The sequence below is a fragment of the Onychomys torridus genome, chromosome 5 (assembly GCF_903995425.1).
Source record: "Onychomys torridus chromosome 5, mOncTor1.1, whole genome shotgun sequence".
NCBI classification, from domain to species: domain Eukaryota; kingdom Metazoa; phylum Chordata; class Mammalia; order Rodentia; family Cricetidae; genus Onychomys; species Onychomys torridus.
Genome location: NC_050447.1, coordinates 55,220,380 through 55,235,381, shown reverse-complemented (window position 1 = coordinate 55,235,381; position 15,002 = coordinate 55,220,380). Strand labels below are relative to the sequence as shown.

The following is a 15,002-nucleotide window of genomic DNA, read 5'->3' as shown; positions in this document are numbered from 1 at the left end:
CACCTCAGTGATCACTTCCTCCTCCACCCGGGAATACACGGTGACTGAGCCTAATCAAGATGGCGCACACACCCATGTTTACCAGTGGCGTCAGACCATCACCTTCCAGGAGTGTGTCCATGATGACTCCAGGCCAGCCCTGCCCAGCACCCAGCAGCTCTCCGTGGACAGTGTGTTTGTCCTGTACAACCAGGAGGAAAGGATCTTGCGCTATGCCCTCAGCAACTCCATCGGGCCTGTGAGGGGTAAGGTGGCTGGGGCTCACACGGGCATCCCCTGTGTCCCTCCTACACATGACTCAAACTTGTCAAAATCTCTGCTTCTCGGATTTGGGATTTTGGTCTCTTACTCTCAGTCTATAGAAGAAAATGATGGTCAGATATCCTGTGAAAGCATGGTCGTCAGTGGTTCTTGGCAAACAGACCTGCCTTTGTTCTTTCAACTAAAGGCCTATTCATAGGGGTGTCCGGGCTATTTATTCATGAGCTTTCAGGGCAGAAGCTACCCTGATGAGTTCCCTCACAGAGCCAACCAGCCAAAGACTACTTCAGACTTTAGTGAACAGGTTTTAAAAAACTCATTTTTACTTTTTAAAGGGCCACATTAAAAACTGTTCATATTGTGGGATATGAACTAAATAATTTCAACAGGTGTATCCAGTGTGCAGTGATTAGATGAGGGCAGTGGTCATCCCAATACATGTGCCATTTCTGAGTGTTGAGAACATTCAGAAACTTTACGAGCTATTTTGACATGTGTGATTAATTGTTTAGTTACCCCCACTGTGCTACAAAACATTAGACATCATTTCTTCCATCCAACTGTACCCTTGGATCTGCCCACCATCTTCTCTCCTTCTCCCCAGCCCCTCCATCCTTCCCCACCTCAGGCCGCCATTATTAATGTCGCTTCTGTGAAATCAACATTTTTAGCTGTCACATATAACACTGGGCAGTATTTGTCTTTCTGGGTCTGACTTATTTCACTCAACACAGTGATTTCCAGGATCTCCTATGTAGTCCCATTCAAAGGATGCCATTTCTTTTCATGGATAAATAGAAGTCTACAGTGTATATGTATTAGTTACTTTTCTGTTTCTGTGGGAAAATACCAGGACCAGAATCAACTTATAAAAGAAAGAGTTAATTTTACCTTAGGGGTCCATGATGTTCAGGGAGGCAGAGCATCAGGTGGCTGGAGCGTGAAGCTGAGAGATTACATCTTCAGCCACAAACTTGAAGCAGGAAAAGTGAACTGGAAGTTGGCTGGGGCTGTGAACTCTCAAATTGTCTCCCCCACCCACCATGTAACTTAGATCTTCCAGCAAGGTTCCACCTCCCAAAGATTCCACAACCTCCCCAAATATCACCACCAACTGGTAACCAAGTATTCACATACATGAGTCTATGGGGGCCTTTTATCATTTAAATTATATATATATATATTATTTTTGTTGTTGTTTTCTGGTCTTAGCCAGCCACAGACATCTCATTCTGCCATAGTCTCACAAAGGAGTGTGGCTTGTTGTCAGTAGAACTATTTATAGAAATGGGGGGTGGGGGCAGAGAGGTGGAGCTTGGTGGTCTCACTATAGTGCAAAATACAAGGTTCTAGTCCCCATTGCTCTGCTCTCTTGGTGTAGGGGCTTACTTCCTGTGGCAGAAGGGCTGCTGGAAGGTTCCTGAATGCTGTCTCTACCTTCACAGATGGCTCCCCTGATGCACTTCAGAATCCATGCTACATCGGCACTCATGGATGCGACAGTAATGCAGCCTGTCGCCCTGGCCCTGGAACACAGTTCACCTGTGAATGCTCCATTGGCTTCCGAGGAGATGGGCAGACTTGCTATGGTATTGCTTTTTGGTCTGATGTGTGTGGGGGTGCTGGGATATCAGGCTGGGAGGAAGCGTTTTGGTTCTGTAAGCCAGGAAGCTGAGTATATGTCACAGGAATGTGTGTGTTGAATATGTGATATACAAACATACCAGGAAAGGCATACCATGCCTGAATTGTGTATGTTATTCACTTGGTAACACCAGGGGGTACTGCCCCTATCATCATCAGCCCTAAACATGCTTCTTAGCAACAGAACAAAATTCCTTGTTTTGTTTAAATCAGCGTCTCCTTGAGAATCCCAAGATGGCCTCAAACTCAAGACCACCCAACCTCTGCCTCCCAAGTGGTAGGATTCTAGGTGTACACTGCCTGGCTGTTTTAAACTATTTTTAAGTGTGTATACAGTTCAGTGTTATTAAACACAGTCACACTGCTATGAAGTTGTCACAATCATCCTCTGCTAGGACCCTTTTTATCTTGTACAACAAGTTGTGTTTGTGTTTATGGGACCACAGCTCCCAGTACCATGTTGCATGTTCTCATCACCAGCTCTTGTCTTCCACCATTTGGTGGTATGTTTTTATGAATCTATTGACCCTAGAATAACACAGCATTTATCCTTTTGTTACTGGCTTATTTTGCTCAAGATTCAAGATTGTGTATGCAAATCTCTCCTGAAGATTCATCCATGGTATGGCTTGTGTTACAACGGCTTTTTTCTTTGAAGGTTGAACATTGTTACTGTGTAGTATGGGCTGCATGATACTTTTTTGTTTGTTTGTTTTTGGCTTTTCTATCCATTCAGATGAAGGGAGTTCCTTTCTTCAGAAGGCACAGCCAGCTATGCTTTATGGAACCTGCTGGCAGTCTCTTGTGAAGTGGACATACTGCAACTACCTTTTGGCTACTGCAGTCAAGGGTGTGATGAACAGGGCTTCTGTTGAAAGCTCCTGATTTCAGGGTTTTTTGTTTGTTTGTTTTTGTTTTTATTTTGTTTTTGTATAACCCCTAAAGTAAGTCTGGTGGATCATTCTATGTTCAGTTTTTGGCAGACCCTTCATGCTGTTTTCTATAATAGTCAACAGTCACACCATTTTATATTTCTACCTACAGTGAGCAGGAGTTTCAATTTTCTCCATAATTTTTTTTGTGTAAACACACACACACACACACACACACACACACACACACACACACACACTCACGGGGTACTGCATACTGCATGCATATAGAGGCCAGAGGGCATCTCAGGTGTCATTCATTAGGAACTCTGTCTACTTCTTTTGAAACAGGGTCTCTCATTGGCCTGGAGCTCACTGATTATGCTACAAGTCCCAGGGATGCCGTCTCTGCTTGTCTAGTGCTGGGATTACAAGCGCATGCCTTGATGGTCTGCTTTCTGTGTGGGTTCTGGGGACGTCACTCAGGTCCTCGTGCTGGAGTGGCAAAAGCTTTGCTGATGACTTTGGTTCCCCAGCTCCAGTGTTTCTACAGCTCTGTCAGCACTTACTGTTTCTATTGCTTTTTCTTTAATTAGCAGTAACTGAGCCTCCTTCATGTGATCCAGTGAGTAACTGCAGTCTCTTACTGGACTTGTGTAGTGCACTGCCTTTGGCATCATTTGCTTTATTTTTGAAATTTAACTTCCAAGACTTTCATGTAAACAGCTTGATTAATATTGGTCACTAACCAAATCTGAGTCTATTACCAAGGAGCAGTGTGCCCATGGCTGAGGGCAAGAGTGTCAGACTTTTAACCAGTGCCACTGAAGTCTGCACTGAAGCACTCACTAATGAGGAGCAGGAATGTGGATGTAGGTTTCCCTTGTAAAGGAGGGGTGTGTGCACAGGATCCACTCAGGAAAATGAGCTGCTATCTTCATCCTTGAGCCATTAGGAAACAAGCCCTGGAAAGCCAAATGCTTGGGGTTTGGGAATCATGCGGTAGGTCTGGAATCCCTTCTTGCTAGAGGCAAGATCTGGTGTGTAGATCCTGATATAGGGTGGGGCAGGGGGCATTTGCTTTGGAATGACCCTTCCCTGCAGGATGCTTCCTCCTGGGGCCCTGAAACACTGGCAAGCAGGGTTTTGTGCTTACACATGGGTGATGTGATGATCTGGGTGATACACTGATGACTTTGTGTATCTGGTACTATTTAATCCAGTACTCACCTACCTGGTTGTAGAGCATGGTAGAGGGGACACAGAACTGAGCAGCCTGTGAATGTCAGTGGCCAGTTTTTCCCTGTCATGAATGGCTGTGTTGGCTCAGGACAGTTCCAAGCAGCACAGTGTGAGTGTGAACCCTCTCATGAAGGTGGTAGTGGGGAGTCGTGTTGGGAATGAGGGATTCCTTTGGGTCTCCATACCTTCTCAGTCTGTATATAATGTCACCAGCCGCCTACATATTGATGAAGCATGGTTTATTAGTTGCTTTTCTTGTTGCTATGATGAAATACTTGATGAAGTGACTTAAGGAAGGACAGGTATATTTTGACTCACGATTTAAAGGTCTAGTCTATCATGGCAGGGAAGGCCTAGCGGCAGGAGCTTGAGGCAGCTGCTCACGTTGGTGTCAACGAGCAGAGAGAGAGAGAGAGATGAATTCTGGTTCTCATCTAGCTTTCTCCTTTTTATTCAGTTCAGGACCCCAGCCCATGGGAGAGTACTGTGGATAGTTAGAATAAGTCTTCCCACCTCAATTTACCCAGTCTAGAAACTCCCTCACAGACATGCCTGGAGACTTATCTCCTGGGTGAGTCTAGGTCCAGTTGAGCTGACCATCAATGTTAACCATCACAGGTGGAGATGTGTCTGCTGCCGCTTATTATAAGGTGTCTGAGCTTGTCTCAGGGGTGCTCCTCTTAACAGACACTCCCCCACCCCATGCTTTATGCACTCTGCACTTGTCCCCGGAAATCCTTGGCCAGCCTTGTTCAGGAAGATGGGTGGCCATGCATGCACTTCCTTTTGTCCTCGGTTGGTCATCATTCTGGAGTATTAGCCTGATGGAATGTGGGGATGTCCTGACTCAGGCTCCTTATTGTTCTGAGTTATCAGAACAAGCTTCAGTGTTAACTCATCTGGACATGAGGCCTTTGATAGGAAATTGCATCAAGCATCTGGCTTTGTGAGTTGTTTTAACCTGGGGAGGCTCCTGAGAGGGGAACCAGGGTGAACCGCTGTGATTCGAATCTGTAGTGTGATATGATGATCCATGACATGCAAAGCAGGGCTGGCTTGGGCTATTGTCTCCCAGTGAGATTTTCAGAGAATCTCAGAGCTCAGGCACTCACCTGGGGCTCATAGCACAATGGCGCCCACAAATCCCTCACATTGTAATCTAGAGTAGCAGTATCAGTTAACCTCTCAGTGAGTAATTTGTGAGTTTCTAGGATGCATTCCACATATCAATAACCTCAAAGGGCCTGATGTAAATTCCAGAGGCATTGAAAACGAACTGAAGCTAATCACTGTGGGGGAAAGTCAAAGGATTAATCTAGGACTGGAGAGATGACTGCTACACAAGTCTGACAACCCAAGTTCAAGTCCTAGAACCAACGTCAAGAGCTGGATATGGTGGCACGCACCTGTGATCCCAACCCTCCTATGGCAAGACAGGAGGGAGGCCCAGACAGGAAGCCCTAGGAAGCTCTGGGGCAGGCTAGGCTGGAATACACCACACAGCAGAAACAACCCAGAGACCCTGACTCCCCAAAGTTGTCCTCTGACCTCCACATGCATGCAGTGGCATATGTGCACCCTCATTCATATAAACAAACTACACAGCAACAATAGTTTTAAAAAGTAATTCTGAACTGAGTGTATGGAACAAACCTGTGATCCCAGCACCCAGTAGTGGATGCAAGAGGATTGTGAGTTTGAAGACACCTGGTTTCAAAACCAACAAAAACAAAATGAAACAACAACAACAACTAATAATAATAATAATAATAATAATAATAATAATAATGAATAATCCATGGTTTTCCTATTGAGCTAAAAAGGGGTTCTCCTCTTCTCAGAGAGGAAGTTGACCATCCTCTTTAAGATGATGTTATGGGGTGCTGTGATAGACAATTGCCCTAGTTACCAGGTTACTATTTCCATTAAAGAAAGGGTTAAGGACTTGAACTCAGCTAACAGAAGAGATTTAAAATCACACATGAGGACACTTTTACAAACTGCAAAGACCATGGGATCTTAGTGGGGACGTTGGGAGTGTCTTGTGAAACAGTGGTGTCCAGCCTGGCTTATCCTTACAAACCTGAGAATGTGAAGCTGTCCTCCCCAGCCCCACTCCGCCCAGGTCCTGTTGGCCTGCTGTGGCCTCTGCAGCCCTTGCACAACATATCTTCCCTCGCTGTAAATGTTCCCAGCAAGGAGGGGCCTTGGACAAGTTCCCCTGGAGACTTGGCCCTGGCTTTCAGATGGAAAACTGCTGTTCTGCTCCGTGCACTGCTGGGTCTGAGCCTTCAGCATGCAGCGCTGCACAGGGGTCCAGCCACCTGCTGGGAGAGTTCGGGCACAGTAGGAGCACAGATGGTAGGCGTGAGAGACTGTGCCCTGTGCTGTGGGAGCAGCAGCTGGCAGATGGGCTTGTGTGACCCCATCTTCAGTATCTCAGCTCCAGCATGTACCATTCCCTACCCCTCCAGCTATTCCCAGCAAAGTCCACTTGTCTGCGATCCTGGATCTTAACACACACACACACACACACACACACACTTTTAAAAAGTTGAATACCATCGATTTTTGTGAAGGTATAGGGCAAACTACTGAGCTAATGTTGCAAAATACTTGCTTTATGCAATGTTGTCCAGTAAGTCAGCAGACTTTTTTTTTTAATAACAAGAAAAGGAAGGGTACCAGGTAAGCAAAGGTGGACCGAAGATGCTTTGCTTTCTGGATGTGAACAGTTCACATTAGGGAACTTGAAAGGGAAGAGGGTTGAATAGTCCCAGCAATTATAAAATCCTTTGCACACCTATCTCAGGAAAGACTATGGACCCTATGTGCATGGGCCGGTACAGGAAGTACCTTATGTGACTACATTTCAGTTTATGATTGGGTTGATAGTGTAATGAGGGGTCAGCACTGTTTTTTATCCAGGCCAACCAACCTTATACCACTGGTAGCCATAGATGGCTTCCAAAGTCTGGTGGCCATCTGAGAGCTGACTTCCCAAAATGCACTAGGGTTATAGAGTAGATGAGTGATGACTATAATCATGGTTATATGTCTTAAATATGCTGCATGCTCTCTTGGCCCACATCCATTTCCTCTAATTCCCAAAAGAATGCTCCAGTGAATATTATATATTTACTTACTAATGGGGAAACTGAGGCTGAGTAGTTAACCTGCCCAGACAACACAAGTCAATAACAAAAGGAGGCAAGATTCAAACCTAGTACAGTTCAACCCCAAGGCCTAAGTTTTTGCTCCTCATTACCCATGGTAATGGTTGTAGTACTGTCACATGAAAGGCCACCATTCTGCCATTTAAATGATGTAGCAACTTACCTTTGAGTCTATTAAATCTTAGGTAACATTAAAAAATTCTCAATTAGCTATAAATTGTCTACCCTTTCTTTATAATCATAACTGTAGAAAAGTAGTTTATTTTAAAGACTGACTTACTTGTACTCTGGGAACCAAACCTGGATCCTTGGCAAGAGCAGTCCTCTGTATCTTCCAATGTGTTGTGCCAGTCCAGTATGAGTGACCTGTTTGGATGGATGTCCCTTTGATTATCCCTCAAGAGGCACACATCACTTAGAAAAGCAAACAGGGGGTTGCACTCTATGTAATGTAAAGGGCAAAAAGGGGTTCTCCTCTTCTCAGAGAGGAAGTGAACCAGATATTGAAAAAAAATCCTCTTTAAGCCGATTTTTTTTTGTTTGTTTTTTTTTTTTTGTTTTAACAATCTCTGTTTCATATTACTTTGGGCATGTAAAAAAATGTGTCTTCAATGAATCTCTTCTCTGGGGAAAAAGCTTTCTATTTGATTATTGTTTCATGGGGTTTTAAAAGTCTACATTTTTATCAACAATTTGCTGCAGATATTGATGAATGTTCAGAGCAACCTTCCCGATGCGGGGACCATGCAATCTGCAACAATTACCCAGGAGCCTACCGCTGTGAGTGCGTGGAGGGCTATCACTTTTCAGACGGGGGAATATGCGTGGGTAAGTTCTGCAAGAAATTTTCCTGGGGTGACTACCTATGTGGGAAAGGCACGATTATGGGTTTTGATCCTGGTGGGGAGGCAGACACCAGTTTCTGCTGTTAGAAAGGGGGATGAGAAGAAACCCTACCCTCCACCTGCTTAGATGCTCTCAGCTGCCAGGAGCAAACGTGTTTTGTAATGTATACACTAGTGCACGCTAGCAATGCATTAATTCGCCCACCGTAAGCTTTCTGTTGTACTTGCTTCCTATAAATTTGTCTGTTTCATTTTCAGCATACATTTAATGGCTTTTGAAGCTGTTAGCCTTGGTTTTCCATGTCATTAGCAGCCACGGAATTCATGGTGAAGCACCTTTATACTCTTAGCTGCCTTAGATTGAATTCTACCTGAGTTACATCAGAAAGGAAATTCCACTTGGCACCATTCCATTTATAGTCCTAATTTAATAAACCACAAGCTGAAGCATAGCTTTTTAGACTTGCTAAGGTACATTGACTTTGTTAATTCATTAGGCTAATTATGTTCTTTTTTTTCTTTCTTTCTTTCTTTTTTTTTTTTTTTTTTGAGATGGGGTTTCTCTGTGTAGCTTTGTGCCTTTCCTGGCACTCACTTGGTAGCCCAGGCTGGCCTGGAACTCACAGAGATCTGCCTGGCTCTGCCTCCTGAGTGCTGGGATTAAAGGTGTGAGCCACCACCGCCTGGTGCTAATTATGTTCTTGATTGATGTTGATAATAAAGATCCTGGGTCAGTCATGAAGAACTAAATTTTTGAAATGTTACCTCCCACTTCACATTGCATATTACATCCAAGATATTTTTTACTTTTTGAGACAGAGTATCAAGTATCATAGGCTGGCCTCAAGTCGCGATATAGTCAAGTGGGACCTTGAACTTCCTGTCCTCCCATCTCTATCATCCAGAATGCCGGGGTTGCAGGCATGTACCACCATGCTCAGTCTATCTGTACTGAGAATGGAACCCATGGCCTCATGCATGCTCAGCAACTATTCACCTCAGATTTATCCCCAGCCCAAGATTTTATATGTATAAAAATATATAATATGTATATCCCCAGCCCACGTTCCAACAAATGAAGCTCAAAGATCCATGGAGATTCCCAGGTCTAAATGCTGAGTGGGACATATGTGTCTGTCTGAGCTAAAACAGAAACCAACTGTACTGGTCCTTCTCCTGTCCCCGTGTGCTCTCTGGCTGTTTACTGTGACCAGTATGCATGTATTCCCTTTGCTCCATCTCAGAGCTTGGATGAGGAGCCAAGGTCTGGATGAGGTGGTGCCTGGAGGGTGGGAAGGAACAGACAGTTCTCATGATTTGAGTGTGACCCAAACATCTGTGCACTCAAGGGGCCAGCCCTCTTTGTTGCAGAGCTGAGAGTTTAAGCTTGCTATGCTGAAACATTTTTTTTTTTTTTTTCATCCTAGGAGAGAACATTGGTTTTCTTGGCCTGACTTTTCCCTATGAGTTTTGAGCCGGGGGAGGTTCTAAAGTTTGCTTTTAATGTAACACCATTGACATCCCTGGTTGGCTCAGTAAGAGTGGTGGACAGGAGGAGTTAGGTCTCACTGAGATCTAACCTGAGGTCTATGTGGAGGAGGCAGATTGGCCTGGTTCTGCCCATTCCCTAAGGCCACACTTGAGAGCAGAGCAGAGTGCAAGAGCAGAGTGCAAAACCAGCTGTGTTGATGTCTTCTCCCAGACATCAATTCTCAGCTAGATTTTAACCCCCCCAGGCCTTAACTCTCCATCTTCAAAATAAGATATTTGGACACGATCACTTTCTACAGCCTCTGGAGCCCTTGGAGGGGCCTCGAGGAGCTGCCTAGGAGGGCATGGGGGAGTCACAGACCAATCCTTGACCTCTCCCCACCCCTAGCCTTCCATTTGTCTAGAGATCAAATTCTGCATATGCTGTTTGAATAATGGATTTTATTGCTCAAAAATAAGCCAGGCTTTCGGGTGCAGACCTTTCATTTCAGCTACTTGAGAGGCTGAAATGAGAGAGGATTACAGTAAAGGCTTGCTTGGCCTACAGAGTAAATTTGAGGCCAGCCTGGGCTAGAGATGCAGCTCATTGATCAAACACTTCAGGACTGTGAAGCCCTAGGTACAATGGTATGGAACATGGTGACTAAAAGGGACAGTGTTGTCTGGACCCGGGCAGCATCCAGACACAGTCTCCTTCTCTGAGCCCCACAGAGTCAAATCACTGGTGTGCTGAGAGCTTGGAAGGATACCTACTTGCTGAGACTTCCTTCCAAAGGTTTTTTTCTTCATTTCTTTGTTCTTAAGCTGCTGTGGACCAGCGGCCTATCAACTACTGTGAAACTGGTCTCCACAACTGTGATATCCCCCAGCGGGCCCAGTGCATCTATATGGGTGGCTCCTCCTACACCTGCTCCTGTCTGCCTGGCTTCTCTGGGGATGGCAGAGCCTGCCAAGGTATGTGGTGGCTCTGAAGAGTGGCCTGAGTGTACTTACTGCATGCTAATCATCAACACTCCCTATATTGAGGAGGATGTGTTCTTTTCGCTCCGTTGGGCAAGAGCCTTTTCTGTCTTGTCAGCAACTGGAACTATGCATTTTCTTGGAGAGTTGTTCTCATTTGGGACATCCTTAGCTTCCCCTGACCCCAAGGCTTGTTTCATTAGGCAGCAGTTAGATAGCTGCTCTTGGCTGGGAATTGAGGCTTGCTTGTTTTTTGAAAATACAAACAGTCCCTGCTTGCATAGAGCTTAATGTCCATCTTTGTATGTAATGGGTTTGCTCTTTTGGCACAAGAAGTGAAGTTCCCATTCTGAAGTCAGAGAAGAAATGATATCACAGAATCTTTCCAGGCTTGGGATCAGCCCACAATTAGCTGCCAGGGGACTAGTTAATAGTAATTAACAGAGTAACTCAGGGCTCTTGGTTTGTAAAATTATGTAACATTGTGCTGAACTTAAGTTCAACAGAGATTTCAGAGATACCATCTCTCTGTTATTGACTATGTAATTTTCTCTTCTCTAAACACTTAAGGGTTCCAGAGGCTCATGCTTGCAATAAAGAGGGAACATATGACAGTGCAAAATTTCCCCTTTTGCAAGCTCTCTATTTACTTAAAACATTATTGTCACGTGAAACACATTTGTAAATGTACTAGATAGAAGTTGGGGTATGAGTGTCTTAAAAATTAATATTGAGTGAGTTTAAAGTCCCTGGACTCTAGTTAAAAGCAGATTCACATAGATTTGAGTGCATGGACTAAATTATTGTATCAACCACACATTCTGGAAGCAATCTCATGGTCTCTGGGACTGCGGCTGTTTTGCAGATGTGGATGAATGCCAGTCCAGCCAATGTCACCCAGATGCCTTCTGCTACAACACACCAGGATCCTTCACATGCCAGTGCAAACCTGGCTATCAAGGGGATGGTTTCCGATGTGTGCCTGGAGGTGAGATGGGGTGTTAGGAGTGGATGGCCCGTTGATATGTTCATAAGATTTGATGGCCTGGAGAAGAAGGGGATGTGAGGAAGTGGTCCATGGGAAGTTCTCAGAGTTCTGCAAGTAGAAAGCCAGACTACAGGCTTCAGTGCTGAAGCACACAGGGCACAATTTCATAGGGACCGAAGCCATTCTAGAATTTTAGAATGCATTGGTTCCTATGTACTACAGCCAGCAGCACAGGATAAAGACTAGGCATTGGGCTTTATTCACCAGGGTACTCTAGAGAAACAAAAAACAGAACCAAGAGAATATATGTGTATAAATGTGTATATGCACACATATACATATACTGTTGTAAGAAATTGAATCATGTCATTATGAAGACTGTCAAACCCCAGCATCTGTTTTCAGTAAGCAGGAAACCCAAAAAAGCCAATAGCTGGTTTAGTTAAAGTGTGGAAGCTAAAGAACCAGGAAAGCTTTTGGTAGAGTTCCAGTCCAGAGGCTAGTAGCCTCCTTTTGACCCAGAAAAGGCTTGTTTGGTTCGGTTTGATTGAAAACACAGGAGACAAATGATTTCTGATTTGGAGGCTATCATACAGAAACAATCTCTCTCTCTCTCTCTCTCTCTCTCTCTCTCTCTCTCTCTCTCTCTCTCTCTCGTCTTACTATGTAGCCCTGGATAGCCTAGAATTTACTATGTAACTAGGTTGGCCTTGAATTCATAAGAGATCCTACCTCTGACTCCAGTGTGCTGGGATTAAAGGCATGAGCCACCATGTCTGGACAAGAGTTCTCTTTTATTCAGAGGAGGAGCAGTTTTGTCCATGTTCTGTCCAGGCCTTTATGTGACTAGACGAGGCCAGGAAGAACAATCTACTCAGTATGTCATCTGAAACACTCAGGATGATGTGACCAACAGGCACATTGACGTAAACTCAGTAGGAGCCTGAGAGTGTTGAGGAATGGAACGTGTGATGGGGAGATGGGGTGAAGAGCCCAAGTGGGGGAAGGTATAACTAAGGCCTTTGTGGAATGTTCTACATCACCTGTCACCTGACCTGAATTTGTGGCTTTTGGAGTTACTGCTTACTTCAGACGTGAGTGGACCTTCCCTGGCATGTAGGCACCCAGAAGCTCCAAGCCAGGCCTGGATTGAGACCAAGACCTGGTAAGGCTCTCAGCAAATGCTGTTGAACAGATGAGCATAGTTGGCTGCTGACTGTACAGAACCTGCTAGGCATGAACAGTGCTTGTGTTTGTCAGTTTTCAGTTGTGGGAACAAAATACCCAAGACAATCAACTTGAGGAACAGAATTTCAGACCATTGTCAGCTGGTGTTGCTGCTTTGGGCTGGGGTGAAGCAGAACCTCATGGTGAGGAGTGTGGAACAAAGCCAAGTGCCTCACTGACAACTAGGAATCAGAAAGAGAGGTGGGGTGCCATGAGATGGCTCAGCAGGTAAAGGTGCTTGCTGCCCCAAGTCTGGCAACCTGAGTTGGATTCCAGAAGACTTATGGTGGAGAGAGAGAATTGACTCTCATAAGTTGTCCTTTGACCTCCACGTGTGCTCTCTCACATGGGCACCTGTGTATGTGCATGTGTGCAGCGGAGCGCCCGCCAGCCAGCCAGACAGACAGACAGACAGACAGACAGACACACACACACACACACACACACACACACAGTGTTTCTGAAAATTGAAAAAATAAGCCAAGTAGTGATGGTGCATGCCTTTAATCCCAGAACTTGGGAGGCAAAGGCAGGTGGATCTATGACTTGAGGCCAGCCTGGTCTGCAGAGTGAGTTCCCAGACTACACAGAGAAACCCTGTATCAAGAATGAAAGAAAGAAAAACTTGAAAAAAATCATTGCTGCCAAAGGAGAAGAGAGCTACCTTCTGTTTCTGAAATTAATGGGTGTAGGCTCTGCCTACAGATTTTAATGGCCAGGACACATACAGAAGCAGTCCTGGCCATTTAAGTTGAATGAGGCATTCCAGCTGCTGTTAAAACAACTAGCATTTGTTATTTCTGTGGGCTGCTTTCACATCTCTAGTTCAAAGAGAAACAGATGTCTGAGTCTCGATTTTTTAGAAGTCTGACTCTTTGCCCTGTCTTTAAGGGTGTTTACTAAGCAGAAACAGGTAGACCAGTAGTCTGAGATGTGACAATGATAACATTAATAAGAGCTATTTGCTAACATTGTTTATGTATTGTCCTTAGAAGAAATCCAACATCTGGTTATATATCCAAGAGGACACTTAATACAAATGAAGAAGAATTTTTATGTACCATTTATAACCAGAAAACAATCTGAATATCTAGCAATAAGAAGAATAGATAATTGTATTATAGAATTGTACTATGAGATAACAGGCAGCAGGCAAAACAGACGGACTGGAACAGGATAAATCTCAAAGTGTAATATTAAAAAAATTGCAAAAGGCTTTATTTATATGTGTGTGTGTACCCCCACACATACATATACATATATACATACACACATATATACATATATATAGTATGTGTGAAAGACAGATCATATTTATATAAAATATGAATCAGTGTGAAAATAAATGTGTATGTAAGAAAACTGGAATGTGTATATGGAAATGAGGAACAGTAGACCAGAACAGAAGTTGCCTCTCTGATGAGGGAGGAGATTAGGATATGGGGGTGTGTTACATGGAGTGCTGTATTCTTCCTAGACTGCTGTAACAGAACACCATGGACTAGGTGGCTTGTAAACAACAGAAGTTCATTTATCATAGTTCTGAAGGTTGGGAAGTCCAAGGTCATGTGCTGGGAAATTCACTCTAATGAGGGCCTATTTGCATATTCCTGGGTTGCCAGGTATATTAGTGCTTTTCTCGTTCTGTGGCAAAACTTAAGGAAGGAAGGTTTGTTTTGGCTCAGCCTTCTGTTTGTCTTTAAGTCCAGGGTGATGCACAGCTTCATGGTGGGATAGCCATGGAGGAAAATGAATCACCTCATAGTAGCATCCCCTTCAATGACCTACTGTCTCCAACCCTGCCACCTGAAGTTTCCACCCCCTACAAATGGCTGTCTTTTCCTCCTCCTGCTCCTCCTCCTGCTCCTCCTTCTCCTCCTCCTGCTCCTCCTCCTCTTTCTCCCCCTTCTTCTCTGTTGGGGATTGAGGCTGGGATCTCACATGTGCTAAGCAAGTACTCTACCAGCCCTCTATGTCCCCAGCCCCCTTAACCACAATACAAAACATATAAACAAAAACGTATTTATTCATTTTATGCGTGTGTCTGTGTATACCTATCATCAGAGGACGACTTGTGGGGTCCGCTCTCTTAACCCACCATGTGGGTTCCAGGAGTCAAACTCAGATGGCCAGGCTTGGTGGCAAGCACCTTTCCCTCTGAGCCATCTCACTGTCTCCAGACTGCTTTTGTGTGTTGTTGAGTTTCTGAGACAGAGTCTGGCTAACATACCCAGGCTGGCATTGAACTCATACTGTAGCCCAGGCAGGCCTTGAATTAGCCATCCTCCTGCCTCAG

General features: G+C 44.6%; 1 protein-coding gene across 1 annotated transcript in view; it reads left to right on the top strand.

Moving 5' to 3' along the window:
* Nid1 (nidogen 1) overlaps positions 1-15,002 on the top strand; it is a 55,719-nt gene that overhangs the window by 17,563 nt on the left and 23,154 nt on the right. Inside the window, exons 8-12 of the mRNA XM_036188869.1 lie at positions 9-245; positions 1,707-1,850; positions 7,898-8,023; positions 10,336-10,485; positions 11,357-11,479. Of these exons, the coding sequence (XP_036044762.1) occupies positions 9-245; positions 1,707-1,850; positions 7,898-8,023; positions 10,336-10,485; positions 11,357-11,479 (780 nt within the window). The remainder of the gene's footprint in view (positions 1-8; positions 246-1,706; positions 1,851-7,897; positions 8,024-10,335; positions 10,486-11,356; positions 11,480-15,002) is intronic.